Source organism: Oryctolagus cuniculus, chromosome 21 (genome assembly GCF_964237555.1).
Source record: "Oryctolagus cuniculus chromosome 21, mOryCun1.1, whole genome shotgun sequence".
Lineage (NCBI taxonomy): Eukaryota > Metazoa > Chordata > Mammalia > Lagomorpha > Leporidae > Oryctolagus > Oryctolagus cuniculus.
Genome location: NC_091452.1, coordinates 22919861 through 22943778, shown reverse-complemented (window position 1 = coordinate 22943778; position 23918 = coordinate 22919861). Strand labels below are relative to the sequence as shown.

General features: G+C 56.4%; 2 protein-coding genes and 1 long non-coding RNA gene across 7 annotated transcripts in view; 2 read left to right on the top strand and 1 right to left on the bottom strand.

Moving 5' to 3' along the window:
- Positions 1–2756: 2756 nt before the first annotated feature.
- NIPSNAP1 (nipsnap homolog 1) lies at positions 2757–22302 on the top strand. Its single transcript, XM_002721162.5, has 10 exons — positions 2757–2914; positions 13017–13144; positions 13277–13322; positions 13563–13657; positions 18141–18211; positions 18320–18460; positions 18753–18784; positions 19311–19405; positions 20942–21025; positions 21321–22302. The coding sequence occupies exons 1-10, from the start codon at positions 2817–2819 to the stop codon at positions 21383–21385; spliced, it is 855 nt and encodes a 284-aa protein (XP_002721208.3). The 5' UTR covers positions 2757–2816; the 3' UTR covers positions 21386–22302.
- On the bottom strand, positions 22274–23091 carry LOC108178935 (uncharacterized). Its single transcript, XR_001795698.3, has 2 exons — positions 22983–23091; positions 22274–22883 (listed from the first exon to the last, which is right to left on the bottom strand). It is a non-coding gene; the product is annotated as an uncharacterized lncRNA (long non-coding RNA).
- The window catches only part of THOC5 (THO complex subunit 5), a 47023-nt gene continuing 46169 nt past the window's right edge, over positions 23065–23918 (top strand). For 3 of the 5 annotated variants that reach the window (XM_008274682.4, XM_008274681.4, XM_008274677.4), the window contains exon 1: positions 23065–23184. The gene's annotated coding sequence lies outside the window, so the exon portion shown is untranslated. The remainder of the gene's footprint in view (positions 23185–23918) is intronic. The other 2 variants (XM_070065758.1, XM_051826501.2) reach the window with 2 other exon arrangements.

Sequence of the window (23918 nt, the reverse complement as noted above, 5' to 3'; positions counted from 1 at the left end):
CTACTTTCCAACTGGAAAACATTTAAACTTATTTGAAATGCAAGTTCCAGAAAGAGAGAGGGAGAGATGGAGAGAGAACTTCCATCCAACAGGTTCACTCCCTAAGTGGCTGCAACAGCCAGGTCTGGGCCACACTGAAGCCAGGAGCCTGAAACTCCATCAGGGCGGCAGGAGAGCTGGATTAGAAGTGTAGCTGCCAGGACTCTTCAACTGCCATTTATAGGGGATGCAGGTGTCACAGGCCGAGGCTCAACCCACAATGCCAGCCCTGAGGTGCTGTTTTGGGGGGAATTTATTCCATAGTAATGGGACATGGTCAGATGTCTCATTGGTGGTAGTTTTATCCAACCGGTTTGCTGTCCAGCATGAATGGCTCATGGGTCAAGGCCAGGTTCATACTAGGTACTCAGTTAACCACCACTGTGTGTCACTGAGCGCCACAAACAGAACCCAACTGCGTGCCCTGCCCCCACCATCTCGCTCAAGCAGGGTAAATAGATTCAATCAAGCAAGGAAAAGATACCAGAGACTGGCTAACTGATACAGCAGAAGCCTGAGCTCGGGGCCTCTGGCTGGTGGGGACACTCTATAGAGTCCAGAGGCAGTGGAGGGCAGCACATGGGTGAGGGGGCTCATGAAAGACAGCCAAAATGGCTTTTATAACAGACCCACTCCTGTTGATCATTAACCCTCTCCCTCCATTACCCATTCATCCGTGGAGTCAGCAATGAATGTTTCCATTCATGAGGGCAGAGCCCCCATGACCCTGCCACTTCCCAAGAGCCTGACCTCCAAATTCCACTAACATCAGACTTTGCTTTTGGGAACTCTTTGTATAACTTCCTCATAACCTTATCAAAGATTTATTTATTTGAAAGGCAGAGTTACAGAGAGAGGTGGGGAGGGAGAGAGGTATCATCCACCTGCGGGTTCAGTTCCTAAATAGCAACATTGGGGCTGGCTGGGCCAGGCTGAAGCCAGGAGCCTGGAACTCCATCCTGCTCTCCCATGTGGGTGGCAGGGCCCAAATACTTGGCCATCCTCTGTTGCCTTTCCAGACGCAGTAGCGGGAGCTGGATCGGAAGTGGAACAACCAGTGTCCACATGGGACTGTCACAGAGGGAGGCTAACACACTATGCCACCATGCCAGCCCCCACCTCACAATTTTTGTTTCATGAATTGAAAACTATTCTGGGCCGGCGCCACAGCTCACTAGGCTAATCCTCCGCCTAGCGGCGCCGGCACACCAGGTTCTAGTCCCGGTCGGGGCACCGGATTCTGTCCCGGTTGCCCCTCTTCCAGGCCAGCTCTCTGCTATGGCCAGGGAGTGCAGTGGAGGATGGCCCAAGTGCTTGGGCCCTGCACCCCCATGGGAGACCAGGATAAGTACCTGGCTCCTGGTTTCGGATCAGCGTGGTGCGCCGGCCGTAGTGCGCCAGCTGCAGCGGCCATTGGAGGGTGAACCAACAGCAAAGGAAGACCTTTCTCTCTGTCTCTCTCTCTCACTATCCACTCTGTCAAAAAAAAAAAAAAAAAAAAAAAAAAAAAAAAAAAGAAAAAAGAAAAAAAGAAAACTATTCTAATATAAAATATTTTAAAAATGACTTTGGGATTATTCATTATTTTAAATTCAAAGGCAGAGAGACAGAGACAGACAAGAGATCTTCCACCCAGTGGTTTACTCCCTAAATGCCTGCAACAGCTGGTGCTGGGCCAGATCAGACAGAAGCCAGGAACTCACCCCAGGTCTCCCGCATGGGTGGCAGAGACCCAAGTACTTGGTGTGCATTGGCAGGAAGCAGAGCTGGGACTCGAACCCAGGCACCTGCCGGGGGATTCGGTTCTGGACACCGGAGTTTGGAGGACCAACATTCGAGCCGTGGTACACGCGGTGAGGAGGGCGACCATCTTCCCTGTCTCGGCAAGTGGCTCCTTCCCCCTTCCTGCCCTATCTGCGAGGAGGAAGGCAGAGAACCAGTTCCCGGAAGCGCCAGGAGCAACAGGTAGAGGCTGTAGCTCGCTCCTGCCTCATTCTCCTCGCCTCGGGAGAAGAGTGACACAGCCAGAAACACCAGTGTTGGAGCCAAAGACTCTCACCCTCGGCCAGCAGGGCCGGGCCCTTCCTGTCCTGGTGCCTAGCTCCTCTGCTTCGTTGCTAAACACTTACGTGAGGTCATTGCGGGAGGCTACTTAACCCTGGCCATTGTCCTACCAGGCCTAAGTCCCGGGAGGCCCAAGAGCTTCTTCTGCCAGCCTCTCAGAGTTTAGCCCAGGGCCCAGCCAGGTAGACTCAGTATCTGCAGAAGGAATCAGGAAATTAAGTCAGCCCTCCCCTCCACCGGCCTAAGCAGGGCTTGAGGTCCCGCAAGGCTCCGGCAGAGAGGCAGGAAAGGTAGGGAGAAGATGGAGAGACGCAGAGGACAAAGCCTTGCCGACCGGACGCCCCGCCCAAGAACAGGTACACATTTTGTGCAGCTCTAGGGACCTCAATGCGTCTCCGCTGCCCATCCTCAAAACCCCTTAGTAGTATCTGCAACGCTCCCATTTTACCGAGGGGGACACAGAGGCGCAGAGTGGGCACGGGGCTTGCTCAAGGCCCCAGTGCGAGCTGGTGGCACTGCTGCAGGGTCGCAGAGGACTAGACAGAAACCGGCTTCCGCTCCGCACCTGCGAAGCGGCTGGGGGACGCGCGGGGGCTTGCCCGCCTGGCTGCGCACACCCGGCGGGGAGTGGCCCGGGGGCGGGGCCTGCCCACGCCCCGCCTCCGACGCCGGGTTCAGGGGCGTGGCCTGGCGCCAGCCTGCGCCGCTCCAACATGGCTCCTCGGCTGTGCAGCATCTCTGCTGCGACGCGGCAATTGCTGCTGGGCCCCGGACCCCGCGCCCGGAACGTCCCGGCGGCGGCCGCGGCGCGGTGAGAGGCGGGCGGGGGCGTCCAGGCGGTGCGCGGTGCGGGGACCCAGGCCGGGCCGGGGTCGGGGCCGGGGTCTGGTGGGGGAGGGGCTGAGGTTCCTGATCTTGGCGTCTAGGGGTTGGAGGCGGGGTCCGGCTGTAGGCTGATGGAGGGGTCTGTGAACGGGAGGCGGAGGTGAGAAAGGTGTAATTAGGGCCTCTGGCTTGGTGGGAACCAGGGAATGGAAGATGGGGTGAGTGGGAGGGGCAGATCCAGGCCTTGGAGAGGGGGAGGGGGCAGAGGACAGGGGGAATGGCCCCCTCCTCCCCAGGCCTGTGCACCCTCCTTCTGCGGGGCCTCTGGGTGAGGCAGCCCCGCCCTCAGGGGGTTCTGGGCCGGCCGAGGAGCAGAGGGGGAGCTCCGGGGACCGTGGCCTCGCAGACCCTGTCCTCCCTCGTTCTCGGCTGTACAGGTAGGGCAGAGGCCTGAGACGAGGGAGAGGTGGCCAAGGTCACACTGGCCGCGGGGTTGTGCACCGCTGGAGCTGGAACCCAGGTCTCCTGGCCATGCACTTTGCACCGTAACTGGTGGCCTCCTGGGAGAGGGACGCTGGCTGGGCCATGTGCTGGGCCCTGGGCTGAGGCAGGGCTTGGCCCCTCCCTGCGCCCTCCAGTGCCCTGAACTTCCCCTGTGTTGCTTACTGCCTCGTTCACTGGTGACCTCCCTGGTGCTCGCCGCGCTGTCCCAACAGACTGCTGTCTGCTTTTCCTGCTTCCCCAGCCCGCTGCCCTTACAGGGCTCAGGACGGTGCACGCTGGGGGGGGCATTTCCGGTTACAGGTGCGGAACCTGTCCCCTCCCACCTGTGGAAGGAAAGCAGGGGTCCCTGCCGGCCAGCAGCCCAGGAGCGAAGCTGCAGAGTTTGTTAGACTGTACCTCAAGATGTTGGAGCCCCGTGCAGTGGGGTGCATGTGCCTCCCCCCAGCACACACCTGGATTTGCCCAGTAATTGGGGAGAATGCCGCTGTCATGAAAAGAGCCTGGGGTTTGCCTGGCACCAGCAAATCTAACTCAGCCTTTCTGAGTGGGGTGACCTTGGACGAGTCATCTGACCTCTGCAAACCTCAGGTCCTTCCTGTGTGAACTGAGGGTGAGGAACCAGCACACGTCTCATGGGGTTGTTGAGAATTAAAGACACCATGGTCGTGAAATGTCGGGCACTTGGCCAACCCTGAGCGCTGCCCCTTGCCCAAGCTTATGTCTTTTTTTTTTTTTAAGATTTATTTATTTATTTATTTTTTGACAGGCAGAGTGGACAGTGAGAGAGACAGAGAGAAAGGGAGAAGGGTCTTCCTTTGCCGTTGGTTCACCCTCCAATGGCCGCCGCGGCCATTGCGCTGTGGCCAGCGCACCGCGCTCATCCGAAGGCAGGAGCCAGGTACTTATCCTGGTCTCCCAGGAGTGCAGGGCCCAAGCACTTGGGCCATCCTCCACTGCACTCCCTGGCCACAGCAGAGAGCTGGCCTGGAAGAGGGGCAACCGGGACAGAATCCGGCGCCCCGACCGGGACTAGAACCCGGTGTGCCGGCGCCGCAAGGTGGAGGATTAGCCTAGTGAGCCGTGGCGCCGGCCAAGATTTATTTATTTATTTGAACGAGTTACATAGAGAGGAGAGGCAGAGAGAGAGATCGATCTTCTGTGCACAGATACGTTCCTCAGATGTGCGCAGCAGCTGGGGCTGGGCGAGGCGAGAGCCAGGAGCTCCACTGTCTCTCAGCTGAGTGGCAGTGACCTGAGGACTTGAGACATCATCTGCTGCCTCCAGGGGTGTGCGTGAGCAGAAAGCTGGGTCGGAGGCAGAGAGGGCGCTCAGTGCGGGCACTCTGATGTAGGATACGGGCGTGCTAAGCTCTGCCACAGAGCCTGCCCTCTCCCCACAAGCTTATCTGTGAAACAGGTGAAACCCACATAATTTCAGGGCTGAAAGGGCCTTGTAGAGATCAGCTTTCATGGTCCCCTGTTTTTCATATAAAGAAATGGAGGTTGGGGAAGGGCTAGAGTAGATTGGTGGGAAAACCGTTTGTGTGGCAAATACCCGGATGCCACAAAAGCAAGGTAGGCCTCTGAGGCAGCCTGCTGCTCCTGGCTCCTGACTCGGGAGCCCTGGATGAGCCCCTGAGCGTGAGCCTCGGCTTACTCCACTGGAGAGTGGGGGTGACCCTCCCTGCCTGGGGTTGATGTGAGTGTGTGAAGGCACTTGGGTGAGTGCGTATCAGAGCCCCAGAACTGTTCTGCACTTACTTACGCCCAGGGCCACATGAGCCCATCCTCGCTGGCCCTCAGCCTGCCCCACAGCTTTGTGGCATCCCTAAGGGGGGCCAGCAGCAGCCCATCTTGTCCCTGAGTTTTGGGGGCAGTGAGGCTCCTGGGATGGGGACAGGGCCTGGGCTTTGGAATCAGGTGGACCTGGATCGGAATCCTCTTGGCCATCGATTAATCGTCCTTGAAGAAGGCGTGGACCCTCTCTGAGCATTCTGAGCATCATTGTTCTTTTTTTTTTTTTTTTAATTTTTTTTTTATTTTATTTTTTTATTTTTTGACAGGCAGAGTGGACAGTGAGAGAGAGAGACAGAGAGAGAAAGGTCTTCCTTTGCCGTTGGATCACCCTCCAATGGCCGCCGCTGCAGCCGGCGCACCGCGCTGATCCGATGGCAGGAGCCAGGATCCAGGTGCTTTTCCTGGTCTCCCATGGGGTGCAGGGCCCAAGCACCTGGGCCATCCTCCACTGCACTCCCTGGCCATAGCAGAGAGCTGGCCTGGAAGAGGGGCAACCGGGACAGAATCCGGCGCCCCAACCGGGACTAGAACCCGGTGTGCCGGCGCCGCAAGGTGGAGGATTAGCCTATTGAGCCACGGCGCCGGCTCAGCATCATTGTTCTTAAAACATGTATTGTGGGGATTAGCTGTTAGCTCAGCAAGCAGCAGCTGTTACTGCTGAATCAGTAATCCTCGTGTTAATGGAACTTGAGTTCTTCCGGGTAAAGACACAGCTTTGGAACAGTTGGCAGTAGCAGAGCCCCTTCCTCAGGTCCGCTGACCCAAATAAGAAGGGCATTCTAGAATGTGCCGAGAGCCAAGCTCCCTGGGACGAATCTTTCACATTCTGGAACAGGTTCATTTGGGGAGGCATCAGACTATTGGTAGTGCACAGGTGTCATCTTCAGTCCCTTCTCCTGGAGAGAGTCTGAAAGGTTCTCATTAGAGGAAAATTTACTTATTTAAGAGACACTCCCCAAATGCCTTCAATGGCTGGGGCTGAGCCAGGGCCAAAGCCAGGAGCCAGGAGCTCAAGTCCAGGTCTCTCACATGGGTGGCCTCACAGCTGCCTCTGCGGGTCTGCATTAGCAGGAAGCTGGAGTCACGAGTGGGAGGCGGGTATTGAACCCAGGTACTCAGATGTGGGACACGTATATACCTGCCCCTGAGACAAATCCTTGTTGAGCACCACCCATGTCAGAAGCACCCTGCCAGGTACCCTGGGGGAGGGAGGGACACTAGCTGTTGGCGTCCAGTGGCTGGAGAAGCAAGATGTGGCCAGATGAATACGACAGAAGGTTTGAGGGAGAAATATAGGAAGTGCTTTTGTGGGAAGGGGTTGGACAGCCCTTACTACGCGGATTAGACGGAGCTGTGTTGTGTTTTTCTGGGCTTCAGTGGCATTTTTCTTTCTTTCTTTTTTTTAAAGGTTTATTTATTTGGAAGGCAGAATAACAGGCAGAAAGAGAGAGGGAGGGAGGGAGGGGGAGAGAGAGGGAGGTCTTCCGTTCCCTGGTTCACTCTCCAAATGGCCACAACGGCCAGAGCTGGGCCAGTCTGAATCCAGGAGCTTCTTCCAGGTCTCCCACGTGAGTGCAGGGGCCCAAGCACTTGGGCCATCTTCCACTGCTTTCCCAGGCCACAGCAGAGAGCTGGATCAGAAGTGGAGCAGCCGGGGTGCTGGCAGAGCAGGTGGTGGCTTTACCCGCTATGCCACAGTGCCAGCCCTCAGAGGCATTTTTGTTAAAGATTTTTATTTATTTGAAAGGCAGAGTGATAGAGAGGGAGATTTAGAGAAAAAGATCTTCCATCTGCTGGTTCACTCCCCAGATGGCTACAGTGGCTGGGCCTGGGACAGGCTGAAGCCAGCAGCCTGGAACTCTTCTGAGTTTTCCACCCTCTGCTGTTTTCCCAGGCCATTAGTAGGGAGCTGGACTGGAAGTGGAGCAGCCAGGACACAAAACACTGGCATATGAGATGCTGGCGTTGCAGGCAGTAGCTTCCCCTGCTACATCACAACTCCGGCTCCCTCAGCTCCTCTGTTTCTGATCCAGCTCCCTGCTAATGCACCTGGGAAAAAAAAGCAGAAGATGGCCCAAGTGCTTGGGCCCCTGCCACACGTGGGAGGCCCAGAGGGAGTTCTGGGTTCCTGGCTTTGGCCTGGCCCAGCCTCAGCCTATGGTGGCCATTTGGGGGGTGAAATCAGTGGATAGAAGGTCTTTGTCTTCCCTCTCTTTCTTTCCCTCTGCCTTTTAGATAAATAATAAATAAATCTTGAGAGAGAGGGAATTGACTCTGGAAAGCTCAGCAGAAATAGGTTAGAGGTGGAATCCCAGATGGAGAGAGACTTGGGCCTTTGTTGTGTAGACAGTGGGGAGTCAAGGAAGACTTGGGAGCAGAGGAATAGCATCATAGAAACCCTGCTTTGCAAACAGCGATGGGGGGCAGGGTGGGGGCGCGAGGGAGCTGGGAGATGACTTAGGAAGCTGGAGAGGAATGGAGGTCTTAGTTGCCCTGCTGAGTCACCGTTTTCTCCAAAAGGCCCATCTTGTCACCCCTGTTTTTACAGGTGAGGAACATGAGATGTAGAAAGATGAATTCGAGCTGGGATTGCCCAGAGCCGGCTCATAAGACTGATTCTGCTGGTGCCGCTGCTGGGGATGGAGGGGGGTCCCTGAGCCCGGAGCCCATGCGTGGGGCTGAGGTTTCCCCTTCCTTGCCTTTCTTACCCTCCAGCTTTTGCCGTTTTTTTGTGCAACTCTGTCTTAGCTACTCCGCTGCACATACCTGCATTTATTTCTCAAGCATGGAAGGAGCTGCGTGTCCAGCACCCATCCAGGCGTTGCAGATAAGACAGAGATACAGTAGAACAGACCAGGGCCCTGCCTTCATGGGGCTGCTTCTGCTGGGGTGATAGGCCTTAAACAAAGCCCATAATAAGCAGAAAAGGGGCTGGTGCTGTGGCCTAGTGGGTGAAGCCGCCGCCTGCAGTGCCTGCATCCCATGTGGGCACTGGCTCAGGTCTCGGCTGCTCCCCTTCCGATCCAGCTCTCTGCTATGGCCTGGGAAAGCAGTAGAAGATGCCCCAAGTGCTTGGGCCCCTGCACCCGCGTGGGAGACCCGGAAGAAGCTCCTGGCTCCTGGCTTCGGATTGGCGCAGCTCCGGCCATTGCGACCATCTGGGGAGAGTGAACCAGCGGATGGAAGACCTCTCTCTCTGCCTCTCCTTCTCTGTCTGTGTAACTCTGACTTTCAAATAAATAAATAAATCTTTTTTTTTAAAGCAAAAAACATGTATTTTTTTAAGATTTAATATTTGGAAGGCACAATGAAAAGAGAAGGAGAACCATCCGGTGGTTCACTCCCCAGATGGCTGCAGTGCCTGGGGCTAGGAGCTCCATCCAGGGCGGCAGGGGCCTATGCACTCAGGCCATCTGCTGCTGCTTTCCCAGGTGCATCGGCAGGAAGCTGGATTAGAAGCAGAGCAGCGGGAGTACTCAAACCAGTGCTGCCACATGGGGTGCTGGCATTGCCGGTGGCGGCCTAACCCCCTCCCTGCACCACAGAGCCAGCTCCCCCTGTGGCACCTTCACTGCTTCACCAGTTGCCTGCCCCTGCACCCTTGAAAATGTGTGCTTGTGGGTGCCAGCTTGCAGTTCAGACCCCGCCTGGGATCTTGGACAAGGCCCTTCTTGGCTTTTTACCTGTAGAAAAGATTCTGTAGAGGTGGGCCGCCCTGCCCTGCTCACTTGACAGTTGGGGAAACTGAGGCCCAATGGCAGGTAGGATTAGCGAGCAGAGGGAAGGGACGGGAGTCCGTTGGAGCTGGGGGCGCTCTGCACTCCCTAGCATTCCATCCCGCAAGCTGTGTCTTCGAGGCTGGCTGCTGGGCTGTGGATCCTGATCAGCACTGATGTTAATAAATTACTCACAGCCTCACTTGGGAGCAAAGGTCTTGCTTGGCAAATACCGGGAGCTGGGCTTCTCCCACTGCCGCCTCCACTATGCAAAGAACTCCTGTCCAGTCAAACCAAAGGTCAGGTCCGTCTGTGCCCAGCCTGGAAAGGGGGCTGGCTTTCGAGGAAGGAGCTCTGAGTTGGTTGGAGTGTGCATCAGCTCTGCTCCCTGATTTGCTGTGTGACCCTGGGCAAGTTCCTTGAACTCTCTGAGTGGCTGTTTTATGCTGGAAAGTGAGGGCACTGTTACTGAGGTTCTGTAGATTGAGATTTTGTGAGTGAAGATTTCAGCCAGGTCTCTGGCTCCTGTAGGGGTTCTTTTAGTGTCCAGACATGTATTCATTTATTTTTAACATTATTTTTTAAAGATTTATTTATTTACTTGAAAGAGTTAACAGAGAGAGGGGAGGGAGAGAGGTCTTCCATCGCTGTTTCTTCCGAGTCTCCCACGCAGATGCAGGGGCTCAAGGACTTGGGCCATCTTCTACTGCTTTCCCAGGCCATAGCAGAGAGCTGGATGGGAAGTGGAGCAGCCGGACTCAAACTGGCGCCCATGTGGGATGCCGGCACTGAAGGCAATGGCTTTACCTGTTAGGCCACAGCGCTGGCCCCAATATTGATATTATTTGAAAGAGTTGTAGAGAGAGCTTCCATCCGCTGGTTCGCCCCTTCCCCAAACAGCCACAATGGCTGGAGCGGGGCCAGACAAGCCAGGAGCTTCTTCCGGGTCTCTCATGTGGGTTCAGGGGCCTAAGAGCTTGGGCCATCCTCTGCTGCTTTCCCAGGCCATAGCAGAGAGCTGGATAGGAAGTGGAGCAGCTGGGATGCAAACCAGTGCCCATATGGGATGCCGGTGTCTCAGGTGACGGGTTAACCCGCTATGCCACAGTGCCAGCCCCAATGTCCAGAAATTTCACAGACCACACTACCCATCTATGGAGAACTGGCTTTTATGCTAATGAAGCAAGTAGCTGTTCAATCACCATAAGAGCCCATGATTTCAGAAATGCTCCAATAATGAATAAACAAAAATTTAACCATCTCCCTCTCCCTTCTTCCAGGGAAGCAAAACAGAGCCCTCCCTTATCCATGGTTTGCCTGTCTATAGTTTCAGTTACCCTTGGGTTAGAAAATATTAAGGGGCCAGTGCTATGGCATAGTGGGTAAAGCTGCCGCTTGCAGTGCTGGCATCCCATATGGGTGCCAGTTCGAGTCCCAGCTGCTCCACTTCCGATCCAGCTCTCTGCTATGGCCTGGGAAAGCAGTAGAAGATGGCCCAAGTGCTTGGGCCTCTGCATCTGTGTGGGAGACCCAGAGGAAGTCCTGACTTTGGTTCAGTGCAGCTCCGGCTGTTGTGGCTATGGGGAGTGAGCCAGTAGATGGAAGACCTCTGTCTCTGCTCCTTCTCTCTCTGTGTTAACTCTGACTTTCAAATAAATAAATTTTTTTAAAATAAAATATTAAATGGAAAATTCCAGGTAGAAACAGAGACCATATTCACATAACTCGTATATTGTTATAATTGTTCTATTTTATTACTGATTATTGTTATTTGTCGCTCCCCCTCTTCACGGAGGAACGACACAGGACCCTGCGCTGTTCTTTTGTCTGCTCGGCCCTTCCCAGGTTTGCTGCTGGTTCTTCCCGGGTTGGCTACCGTCCCTTCCACGGAGGTTCCCCCTGCCACTTTCCCCGCTTCCGCAGGGGAGCGGCACACCGCCGGCCGGCTCTCTCGGGGGCTGCACAGGTGTTCCTTCAGATGTTCCTGGTGCATGTTGTCTCTCTCCTCCTTTATAGTCCTCTTCCACCAATCCCAACTCTGCTACCCACACGCCGAGTACGCTGCTCTCCTCCAATCAGGAGCAGGATCAGCTCCTGCAGCTCAGTCAATCAAATTGGCAAGAGGCAGCTGTGTAGAGGTTTACTCCTCTCCCAGCGCCATATTGTGGGAGAGCAGATGTATAGAATAAGTCTTAATTCGAGTAACAGTCTAGTCCGAGTTGCTCCCCACAGTTATTGACTCCTACTGTGCCTTGTTTATAAATTAGTTACTTACTTGAAAGAGATAAACAGAGAGAGATCTTCCATCCACTGTTTCACTCCCCAACAGTCCTGCCTACAACAATTAGAGCCGGGCCAGGCCAAAGCCAGGAGGTAGAACTCAATGCAGGTCTCCCACATGGGTGACAGGGACCCAAGTGTTTGAGCTGTCACCTATTACTGCCTTTCAGGGTGCACATTGGCAGGAGGCTAGGGTTGGAAGTGGGGCCGGGACTCTAACCCAGGTCCTCCGATAACGGGATGCACGTGTCAGAAGTGGTGGCATAACTGCACCAGGTTCCTGCCTCTAGTTTATAAATTCAGCTTTATCAGAGGTATGCATGTATCAGAGAAATAGTATGGGGGTGGGTATTGTGGTGCAGTTAAGCCACACTTAACCATGCCTGCATCCTAAATTGGAGTGCCTGGTTCAAGTCCTGGCTACCCCATGCTTCCAAGCCAGCTTCCTGCTGATATGTATTCTGGGATACTGCAGATAATGGCGCATAAATACCTGGGTTCCTGTCACCCATGTGGGAGACCTAGGGACAGTTCCAGGCTCCTGCCTTCAGACTCGCCCAGCCCCAGTCGTTGTGGCCAGTGGGTGGAAAACCTCTCTTTCTGTCCTCCTCTCGCTGTAACTCTGCCTTTCAAAAGAAATAAAAAATAAATCTTAAAAAACTGCGTGGATTTCCAGTGTTTTGCACAAAAATAAGCTTACCTTTTAATTCCACTTTTCCACATTTTGAAGCATGCCCATATGGTTCTGTACTATCTGATCTCAGGCATCCGGTAGATAAGGGGGACCCAGTGGATAAGGGGGACTACTATATTAACAGGTTGGAACAAATAATTTCTCCCTCTCTGTGCTCGTACAAATGTGGCACCATGTTAGCTTCAAAATAGGCCCGGTCCCTGCTGGGACCCGTGTGTGTATGTGTGTGGAGGGACAGTTCCTGTCTGGTGGGCAAAGCTCTGAATCCCGTTGATGGACTGTTCAGTTGCTGATCCATTCATCCTCACAGCAGCCTGTGGAGGTGGGCTGAGTCATCTTGCCATGTCTGGGCCTGGCCAAAGCCGGAAGCCAGGAACTCCATCTGGGTCTTCCACATGGGTGCAGGGGTCCAAGCACTTGGGCCATCATCCACTGCCTTCCCAGGTGCATTAGCAGGGAGCTGGATTGGAAGTGGTGTAGGTGGGATTCGGAACTGGCATTCCGATATGGGCTGCCATGGTTGCTGGGCGACAGCTAAGCCTGCTGTGCTATGAGGCCGGGACGCCCTTAAGGACAAGGTGTATCAGTGTTTGACCCTGCGTTTGTGGGGTCTGCGAGGGGCCAGAGGCCAAATGCAATGTGAGCGTTGGGGAAAATGCTGCAAGCTACCTTCTCGCCAGGGGGAGAGGACTTGCAAAGAAAACCCAGGGTGAAAGAGCCTGGGAACTAGAGGCGAGGCCTACAAGGCAGATTGAGCTGGGCGTCGGGCACCAGGCAAGGTGGATTTGGGGTTGATCTTGTGTGGGCCAAGTGGAGGGGAAGGAGGGGTCATGGAGGCCAGGAGGTGGGAGAGAGGTGGGAGGTGGGGCTGCCTGTCCAGGCCCTGCAGAGATTCAAGATGCAGACTGGGTCCTTTCTACAGAAGAGGCCGAACCTGCCCAGCGGTCTCTGGTGGCGTCTCACACTCGAGCTGCCACGGGATCCTGTGGCCCTGTTCCCAGAAACAGGGGCCGCCAGCCTGGGGCAGCAGGGCATCCAAGCAGAGGGAACTGTGGGGGCTACTCCTGCCCACCCCCCTGAATACGTCTGTCCCACAGTTTCTATTCCAAGGACACTGAAGGCAGCTGGTTCCGCTCCCTCTTTGTTCACAAGGTGGATCCCCGGAAGGACGCCCACTCCACCCTGCTGTCCAAGAAGGAGACCAGCAACCTGTACAAGATCCAGTGTGAGTGACTGCTGAGCTGCCCAGCCCCGTGGGCTCTCTGGGGGCCTTGCCGGGCTGTCCTGGGAGCCCCCTGACTGCCCCGCCTCCACGCACACGCCCTGCTTCACCTTGCACCCTGTGTTCTCCTCGCAGTTCACAACGTGAAGCCTGAGTGTCTGGATGCCTACAACAGCCTGACGTGAGCATCGTCCTCCAGCTGCCCGGGCCAGTGCCTGCCTGGGTGGGGGCCCGCATCCCGGCAGATCTCAGAACTCCCACTGCCCCTTTCGGGAATCTGTAGATTCAGAGCCGGAAGTCCAACCTCTGCCTCTTAGCCATGGGAGGCTGAACCCTGCCCTGGGGGCCTGGGTTGGGACCCTCCTGTGGGGGTTCCTGGAGCTGGTCTGAGCCCTGCCCCTTCTCTGTGCTCCTCCCCCAGGGAAGCTGTGCTGCCCAAGCTGCACCTGGATGAGGACTACCCCTGCTCGCTCGTGGGCAACTGGAACACGTGGTATGGGGAGCAGGACCAGGCAGGTAAGGAGGTGCCCACCTCCCCAGCACCGCTGCCCAGCCAGCGTCTCACACCTGGCTGCCTTCCACTGCCCGCACTGGGTGGGGGGCTTCTTCCCAAATGCACAACTGATCACCCCAGCACCCACCTCAGCTCCCTCGGTCCTCGGCGTGGCCTCCAAGGCTCCAGCCCTTCCTCACTCAGCCAACAGCCTCATGGTGCCACCTCTGCCTTGTGCACTGCTGTCCCTCGTTCCTGTAGCAGGGACCCAGCCTGCATCTTGAATCTTTGCAGGGCCTGGACAGGCAGCCCCGTCTCCCACTCCTCTCCTCATTCAGTCCCCAGTGCACGCCTCAGCCTTCTTGTTCCGAGCTCTTGTTCTCTCACACCTTATTTGGCTCACTGGCTTTTGTTTTGGCGTCAGTGTCACCTCCCCTCACTCCGCACGCCCAGTGCTTGGCCACGCTGCCCCCGATCATTCGCACCTGTAGCTGTCCGTCTCCCTCTCTAGGTGGTGAGTTCTGGGGCTGCAGGGTTGTGTGCACCGCTGAACTCCCAGTGTGCAGCACATGGTTGTGGAATAAACTGGCTCCTTACAGCTTCCAGGAGCACCCCCAGAATGCTCCATCCCACCCCAACATAACCCACCGAAGTTGGCACCCGCCGCTAGGACCCACACGTGAATTGGCCCCTTCATGGGGCCTCGGCCTTGACCTGCACTATCCAGAATGGTAGCGCTAACAACGTGTAGCTGTTTACATTTACACTGGGGGTGGGCATTTGGCCTGGTGGTTACGCTGCCACGTGGGACACCTGCATCCCGTATTGGAGCGCCTGGGTTTGTTTTTGTTTGTTTGTAAAGATAGATTGGTTTATTTGAAAGGGAGAGCCTGGATTGAGAAATACCTTTTTCTCTCTTTGCATCTGTCTGTCTCCCTCTCTCTGTCTCTTTGCCTCTCAAATAAGTAAAAATGGTATAAGAAATTTAATGTTAATTTTTTTTTAGATTTATCTACATATCTGAAAGTCAGAGTTGCAAAGAGAGAGAGAGAGAGAGAGAGAGAGAGATCCTCCATCTGGTTCACTCCCCAGATGGACGCAACAGCCCGGGCTACATGCTGAAACCAAAAGCCAGGTGCTCCATCCCAGTCTCCCACTTCAGCCGCTTCTCCCAGACCATTAGCAGGGAGGAGGATCGGAAGTGGTGCAGCTGTGACGTGAATCAGCGCCCATATGGGATGCTGTTATTGCAGGTGGTGGCCTTATCCACTACACCACAATGCCGGCCCCTAATGTCTTAAAATTAAATAAAATAAAATTTTTATTGAAATTAAATAAAATGGACAATTCAGTTGCTTAGTTACACCAGCCACGTTTCAGGTGCCCCCTGATAGACATGTGGCTCATGGCTGCCATCTCGGATAGTGTCGCTAGTGAATATTTTCATTGTAACGGGAAGCCCTTCTGGGCAGTGCCAGCTTAGCCTGTCTGCATAGCGCAGAGCAATGGTCCTCTAACCCTCCCTTGAATGCTGTCAGCAGTGGAGGGCTCACTTCCTTGTAAGACGGCCCGTCTCACCCTTTGACAGCCCTGATACTTGTGTATCTGTAAGAATCTAGGACTAGGCTGGCGCCGCGGCTCAATAGGCTAATCTTCCGCCTAGCAGTGCCGGCACACCGGGTTCTAGTCCTGGTCGGGGTGCTGGATTCTGTCCTGGTTGCCCCTCTTCCAGGCCAGCTCTCTGCTGTGGCCCGGGAGTGCAGTGGAGGATGGCCCAAGTGCTTGGGCCCTGCACCCCATGGGAGACCAGGAGAAGTACCTGGCTCCTGGCTTCGGATTAGCACAATGTGCCAGCCGCAGCAGCCACTGGGGGGTGAACCAATGGAAAAAGGAAGACCTTTCTCTCTCTCTCTCTCTCTCTCACTGTCCACTCTGCCTGTCAAAAAAAAAAAAAAAAAAAAAAAAAAAAAAAAAAGTCCCGGTCGGAGTGCCGGATTCTGTCCCGGTTGCCCCTCTTCCAGGCCAGCTCTCTGCTGTGGCCCGGGAATGCAGTGGAGGATGGCCCAAGTGCTTGGGCCCTGCACCCCATGGGAGACCAGGAGAAGCACCTGGCTCCTGGCTTCGGATCAGCGCGGTGCGCCAGCCTCAGCAGCCATTGGAGGGTGAACCAGCGGCAAAGGAAGACCTTTCTCTCTGTCTCTCTCTCTCTCTCACTGTCCACTCTGCCTGTTAAAAAAAAAAAAAAAGAATCTAGGACTGAGCTAGGTAGACTGTCGCACATAGGTAGAGCTCCTTCATCACGTACCCTGTTTCAGTAACAGGTGTGGGCACACTGAGTAAAGGGATCAGAGAAAAGCACCTCGCCTTCAGGTTCAGCTCCTGCAGTTTTCCCACGTTAGGCCTGGCTTGATCAACTCCAGGCCCTGAGTGGATTCTCCTTAAGTGTTTGCTAGTTGGGAAATGAACTTCAAGGGGTGGGATCCTGACTTTTTTTTTTTTTTTTTTTAATGTATTTGACAAGTAGAGAGGTAGACAGAGGGAGATCATCCACCTGCTGGTTCACTCCCCAAACACTGAAAACAGCCTTTGCTGGGCCAGGCTGAAGCCAGGAGCCCAAATGTCCTCCACCTGGGACTCCCACATGGGTGGCAAGGTCCCAAATGCTCCCGTTCGGGTGCACATCAGCAGGGAGCTGGGGTCAGAAGCAGAGGAGGGACTCAAATTCAGGCATTCTGTTAAGGGATGTGGGTGTCCCAAGTGAGTGGCATCTTAACCACGGCGCTCAGGAAAACCTCGGCCTTTGATGCCATCCTTGTGACTCTTCTCTGTCAGTCCCCTGGTGTTAGATTAACCTGCGTTCTACATGTCAGGGAGATTTCTGTCCATCTAGTAGTTTGGCTGTTACAATTGTGAAAGGGGCCGTTAAACCACAGGCCATTTTGCAGATGGGAAAATCAAGGCACAGAGGCAGTCAAAAGGCACGTGAGGAGCAGGCCAGGGCTGGGGAGTAAGGAGTCTGGTTTCAGACTTCCCCTTGGCCCTGGTGGCCCTAAGGGGACCTTTCTCTCCTGACAGTTCCAGTCATGCCCCCAGGATGGCAAAACCGTGTCCTTTCTTCTCCACAAGGTTTTTGTTTTTCTTGTTGGAAGGTAAATGTGTTTTCTAGAACAGCCTTAACAAAAAGCCACGGTCGGAGTGGCTTAAAGCGACAGAAATGAATTCCCCACAGTTCTCGAGGTTGGACATCAGGAATCGCGGTGTCGGCCGGGCCTTGCTCCCTTCCTGGTTTCTCCCAGCTGCTGGTTGTTGGCAGAACTCGCTGTCCTTGGCTTGTGGACACACTGGTCTAGCCACTTCCGCCACAGTCAACAGCGTTCTCTCTCTGTGTCCAGACCCCGCCCCTTGTCTACTCTGGACACCAGGCATTGCATTTAGAGTCCACCCATTGTGTGGCATAGCGGGTAAAGCCGCTGCCTGCAGCGCCAACATCCCATGGGCACTGGTTCTAGACCCGGCTGCTCCACTCCCAATCCAGCTCTCTGCTGTGGCCTGGGAAAGCAGTAGAAGATGGCCTAGATGCTTGGGCCCCTGCACCCACATGGGAGATCTGGAAGAAGCACCGCGCTGATCTGAAGGCAGGAGCCAGGTGCTTCTCCTGGTCTCCCATGGGGTGCAGGGCCCAAGCACTTGGGCATCCTTGACTGCACTCCCGGGCCACAGCAGAGAGCTGGCCTGGAAGAGGAGCAACCGGGACAGAATCTGGCGCCCCGACTGGGACTAGAACCCGGTGTGCCGGCGCCGCAGGCGGAGGATTAGCCTAGTGAGCCGCGGTGCCGGCTGGTGGTTGTGAATTTTAAGGGGACACTATTAAACCCTTAAGTAGAATCTGTCCTGTTGAACAGAAAGCGTGGTTTCTGAAATTGTAACAGTACCAAGCATTCTCAGGGAAGCGTGAGCATCTCTATCATTGGAGGCCCCAGGCCCCACTTCTGTGCCCCGGGGCCTCTATCCGGAAATGATGCGTAGGTCAGCATCTCGGACATGCCCTCCAGTCTTCTGATCGCACTTGGTGGCACACCTGACATGCTCATTTGTCCTTTGGTTCCTTTGGTTCGGATTCACTGTCTTAGAATAATACTGCATTCCCGACGTGCTGCCTCTTGTCCAGCCTGCCCCACAGTCCCGGCGGTCATCCGTGTCTGGACTTGCTGCTGTCCCTGGGGTCCAGGACCCCTCCGATCCCCATGTTGCTACCTAAGGAAGGTTGGGTCGGAGCAAGGACGTCGGGGCCCGGAGGGGATAAAGGCCACCTGGCAGAGCGGAGCTCAAGCCCAGGTCTCTGGGGCCGTGTCCTCCCATCAGTGGAAGGGGAACCCGGAGAGTCCTGATGCTGCAGAGTAGCAGGCTGAGGACTGCTCCCCACCCCCACTGCCGCATCACTCAGCCTTGGGGTAAGTGGGCCAGGGGCCCCGCCGCTCCCTCACTTGCCCCTCCCGCCCCCAACAGTGCACCTGTGGCGATTCTCGGGGGGCTACCCAGCCCTCATGGACTGCATGAACAAGCTCAAGAACAACAAGGTAAGGCAGCGTCCCCTTGCAGACCTCTCTTGGAACTTGGGGCTCCTCCGCCCACAGCGGGGTGGAGGGTGCTGCCTGGCCGCCGTGCCCATGCCGCTGTGCCCGCAGGAGTACCTGGAGTTCCGGAAGGAGCGGAGCCAGATGCTGCTGTCCAGGAGAAACCAGCTGCTCCTGGAGTTCAGCTTCTGGAACGAGCCGCAGCCCAGAGAGGGCCCCAACATCTATGAGCTGCGGACGTACAAGCTCAAGGTGCCTCCCTCCCCGCAGATCCCTCCCGACTCCCACCTTCCCTGCTGCAGTGTCGCTTTGTAGGTGCCCCGAGGTGGGTCCCGGCCTCTCCCACCATGGGCTCTGCTGGCAATAGTGTGTGCACACGCAAGCCCACACACACACACCAGCTGTAGGCTGAATCCGTGACTGTGGCCCCGTGTTCCCCTGGAGCTGGGGACACAGGAAAATTCCCCCCCCCCCCCCGCCCCACTATGATGCTGGGAATCCAAGGCGGGAGCTCATTCTCGTATCCCCTCTGGCTCTCTTCCAGCCGGGAACCATGATCGAGTGGGGGAACAACTGGTGAGTGGCAGCCCAGGGCCTGGGGTGGGGGACTGCTACTCAGGGGCTCTCCCGAGGCACTGTTTTAGGGAGCCCAGCCCCCCGCTCTCCCTCACGGACCCAGGAGAAAGCTGTACACAGGAAGCGATGACCCCTGTGGGGCGGGGGTGGGGAGGGGCCGGCCCACAGGCTATGCAGGGCCCATAGGATCATCTGGTCTGGCCCGGACGAGGCAGCCGCAGCTGGGAGGAGACAGTAAGTCTAGCAGGCTGGTGTGTAAGTTGATCAGTTTCTATGGCCCACGAGTGATGTTAGAAGTAGCCATGTGGCCCTTGGCAGGAAAAGGTTACGTGCCCCGGGCAGGAGGATTGTGAGGCTGGTTTCCGTAGAGCACCCAGCCTTGTGGCTGCACCTCCGTCACCCTGTCGCTCCGTGATCCCTCAGGGCCATGGGCCCCACCTCTACCCCTCCTGTGAGGCCTGCGTCCACCTCTGGGGGCCTCCTGCATGGCCCTGGCCTCCGGCCCACACTTCTCTGCTCTCTCCAGGGCTCGGGCCATCAAGTACCGGCAGGAGAACCAGGAGGCGGTGGGCGGCTTCTTCTCGCAGATTGGGGAGCTCTACGTTGTGCACCATCTCTGGGGTAGGTTGGGGGCCTTCCAGGAGCCTTCCCTGTCGTTCTCCCTAAACAGAGGGGGCGGGGGCGGGGGCGTGGCCCCACGGGCCTCACATTCCAGCAGAGGGAGACACTGCCTGCTAACGAGAGACTGAAGATTGACTTCAGATTATTACAAATAATGTTTGCAGCAAAGAGGGAGGGATGATAGGAGCCTGGGGGAAAGGCATTCCCAGCGTGTGTGTGTTGGGGCAGCATGTGCAAGGGCCCTGTGGTGGGAAGGGCATGTAGCATTTTGAGGAGTGGCGAGGAAGGTGGCAGGGTTCGGATCAGGCCGGGCCTCACGGGCCTGGGATTCTTTGTGAATGGGATAGGAGGCTGCAGCAGCAGCAGCGTGACCTCACGATGTTCTGATGCGACTCTGTGATTGACCCAGAGTGCCTGGTAAGGGAGCAGGGGGAAGCAGGGCCTCAGCAGATGGTTGAGCGGGTCAGGCGGAGAGGGCAGGGCCTGGCCGACGCTCGCAGGAGTGGCCTGTCTGGAGATGGACTAGTCCAGGGTAAACCAGAGGGACTGCAGAGGGAGTTGTTCTTTGGGCAGTGGAGGGGGGAGAGGTTCCGGAATGCTCCCAAGCTCCTGCTTGAGCAGTTGTGTGCCGCTCACTGAGACCGAGACTCCCGTGGGAGGAGCGGGAGTGTAACTTTGGCCCTCGGAAGCGTTACACTTGAGTTGCTGTCACACTGAAGTGGAGATGTCTCGGGGCGCTGGCTGTACAGGACAGTCTTAGGCTGGAAATACAGATTTAGGGGTTGTCAGAACAGCTACACTCCTCAAGACCCCAAAGGCCTTTTCCTGCCGCAGGGCCTTTGATATGCCTTTCCCCAACAATTCACGGCTGGCTCCTCCTCATCTTCAGTCTCTGAGCTTACACTTCACCTGCTCGGAGACACCTGCTGTGTGTACTGAAGCCAGTGTGCGTTCCCAGCATTTTCTCTACCATCTCTCCCTGCCTCTTTTCTATATATATGATTTGTAATCATCTGACAGTAATCTTTTTTTTAAGATTTATTTATTTGTTTATCTGAAAGGCAGAGTTGGAGAGAGAGAGAGAGGGAGAGACAGAGAGAGAGGTCTTCCATTTGCCAGTACACTCCCTAAATGGCTGCAATGCCAGACTGAAGCCAGAGCCTGGAACTCCATCCGGGTCTCCCACGTGGGTGAGGGCTCAAGCACTTGGGCCGTCCTCCACTGCTTTGCCAGACACAGCAGCAGAGAACTTGATTGGAAGTGGAGCAGCCGGGACTTGAATCGGTGCTCATGTGGGATGCTGGGGTTGCAGGGGATGGCCCAGCCCGCCATCCCATAACCTGGGCCCCAGTAATCTTGGTTGCACAGCTGATGGGATGAGGTTGACAATGCAGGCAGGGTTTTCAGCAGCCTGAGGGGGGCATCTGAACTGGAAGAGTCAGCAGGGCAGAGGCGAGGGCAGTGGAGTGAGGGCCTCGTGTCGGGAAAGGGACGCGATCTCTGTGTCTGAGGAGTCAGCCAGGGCCTTTCCCACAGCCTATAAAGACCTGCAGTCTCGGGAGGAGACTCGGAACGCCGCCTGGAGGAAGAGAGGCTGGGACGAAAATGTTTACTATACAGGTGAGTGCCGCCTCTGGGGGTCGGCGGGCCCTTGGAAGTCACCTGCCGGAGGCTTGCTGAGGATGGAGTCCCCCCCCCCCCGCCAGCCGCGACACGGGATGCCAGCATCGTGGGCGGCAGCTTTACACCCTTTATGCCACGACGCCAGCCTCACCCCGTAATTTGGGAAGCCTGGTGCCCTTCACGGGCCCTTCCAGGAGGTGCTGGGGTTCGGCCGTCTCCGCCTCCAGGGCCGGCTGCATCAGCGTGCGGGGTGGGCCCCTGCCTCAGCCCTGACCTCTGCCTGTCTCTGCAGTGCCGCTTGTGCGACACATGGAGTCTCGGATCATGATCCCCTTGAAGATTTCGCCTCTCCAGTGATGCGGCCGACGCCTCTGTCTCCTTCCCCTTCTCCCTCGGGGCAGTCCAGGATAGAGGGTCTGCTGGCCTGTCTGGGTTCTCTCCCAGATCTGGGGGTGGGGGGTGGGGCTGAGCTCAGACCTGGGGAGCTGAAGGGTTATGGGGTCCTGAGGACTCCCGCTCTGCCCAGAGTCTCTCCCACCCACCGGCTTCCCCGGCCAGTAGTTCCTCATCTCCCTGAACGCAGATCAGAACCTCTCATGTCTTCACACATTCCCTTGGGATCCCTCACCTCACAGCTGTCCGTCCCCAGTTAGCATCTCAGTAAACCTTGGCTTAGCTTAGTTGCGCAAAAGGGAGTGCGACCAATGGTTCGAAGTGGGGTGGGAAGGGAGGAGGCCAGGCCAGGCCACACCCTCAGGACTCCCTAGTCTCCACTGGACCACCCACTTGCTGCACAGTCTGAGCCAAATCCCTCATGCTGTGGAAAAGTCTGGAACTGCCAAAACCCTCAGATCAGCACCCAGAGAGGCAGAGCGATGGCACGGGAGAGGAAGGACGTGGGGGCGGGAGCCAGCCCCAGAAGCTGGAACGTAGAGTTCTGACCCTGGTTCTTGAGCCACAAAATTTGGAAGACAGGTCGGAGTGACAGAAGACCGTTGGGGGAGGGGCTCGTGAGTACTAGACGGATGGAGAGAGGCTCACCTGTCCCTTCCTGCAGGCTCAAGCACAGGCCAGGGCCCCCTAGTTTCCTCCCCCTCACGCGACAGCTGCCAGCCCAGCCCTCATAGGGACACCGGCGTGGAGTTGGGTAGCGACCCTGGGAGCTTCCTCTGTGACCCCCATACCTCGTGAACCCCCCGGGAACTTGATCTGCCTCCTGTCCATGAAAACAAGTACTGGGGTGGCTGAAGGAACCAATTAAATATTTACTATAAGTCACCGTGTCTGTTCTTCATCTGCAAGGAACTTGAGCGGATGCTCGAGGCTGGGCAGAGCAGAGCGGGCCTGGGCAGAGCAGAGCGGGGCTGGGCAGAGCAGAGCGGGGCTGGCCAGCTTCCCTGTCCCACATGGCTGATGTCCCCAGCCCTGGAGGACGTTGCGACCCGAGCTAGGCTCAGGGAGGCATCTTCAGCCTCGCCCCAGGGCAGGAGAAGGAACTGTCCCTGTACAAACACCGACTTGACACAGGTGTTTCTAGCTCCGGTTGAGGACCTGCACCAAAAATCCTGGGCCCTGCTGCACAGTTCATGCCAAGTGTAGGAAACACTCGATGCTTTCAAATACTGCCTTCGAGTTGTGATACTGTCCCGGTCAAATCGGGCCTAAAATGGAGAATCTGGTGATGTGACATGTTACGGTGAACACAACGGTGGTTACAAAGCCAGGTTATGGAGTCGAATTCACCAGGGTCCAAGTGTTGGCGCTACCAGCTCTTGCGTTATCGTGGGCATGCGGCAACCCCTTCATTCTACGACTGGGCAGAGCGCTCGCTCGTTGCTAGGCACTGCTGTAGCACCTGGGAAAGTGAACGAGACGTATGAGTCTTTGTCCTTACGGTCTCGGTTTCCCTGTGTTCGAGAGCAGCCGGGGGTGGCTGGCCGGCTAGAGCGCCCACAGCTTAGTCGCTCGCCACGATGTCGCCCCCGGCGCAGCACATCCACGGCCATCCGGGAACTTGGCGTTTCGCTTCCGGCCTCCGCGCCCGCCTTCCGGAAGGCCGCTCCTTCCCTTCTTCCGGTTCTCTATGGTGCAAGGAACGTCATCACCTAGGCGCCGGAAGTGGCTCGTTTCCAGAGACAGGTTTGCGGAGCTGTTCGGTGAGGAGGGGACCAGGGTGGCGACCTGGGTGGCGACCTGGGCGGCGGGCAGGGCCGGGCGTTCTGGGACTGAGGTGCGGACTGCCCGAAAGGTGCCCCTGGGCGGCGGGCTTTTTTTGACCTTGCTCTCCGGGTAGGCGCCGTGGGGCGCTGTTTGCTCATCTGGAAAATGCTCGCGGCCGCATCCTCGGGGTCTGGGTTGTAGCCGCTTGGTGATGAGGGACGTGTGGAGCCTGATGGGGATGGTGGCGGTGCTGGTGCTAAGAGTGCACATTGGCCACGCGCGTCCGCGTGCCGGACAGCCTCCTGCTTTGCCAGAGCCAGGATTTACCGCATTTTCAGTATTTGGGGTCGCACTTTTGTGGCTTTGTCGAATCACTAATTATTGTTTACTCACTTTAGCATTTTAAAATATTTGTTTATTTGAAAGAGAGAGAATGAAGGGAAGGGAATAAAACCCCCCACCTGCCACTTAGCTCCCCAAATGCCCTCGGCAGCTGGGGTTGGGCCTGCGTGGGTGGCAGGGCCGGAGCTGCCGTTACCTGCTGCTTCCCGGGCTGTGCGTGAACAGGAACCTGGGCTCGGATGGACTCGAGACTCCAGCCTGGGCATGTGGTGTCCAAGCTGCGTTCTAGCCATTGTACCAAATCCTCCGCCCCAATCTAGGCACCTTTCTTTCTTTCTTTTTCAATTTAAACTGACTCGAGAGAAAACGTTTAAGTCTCCACAATAAA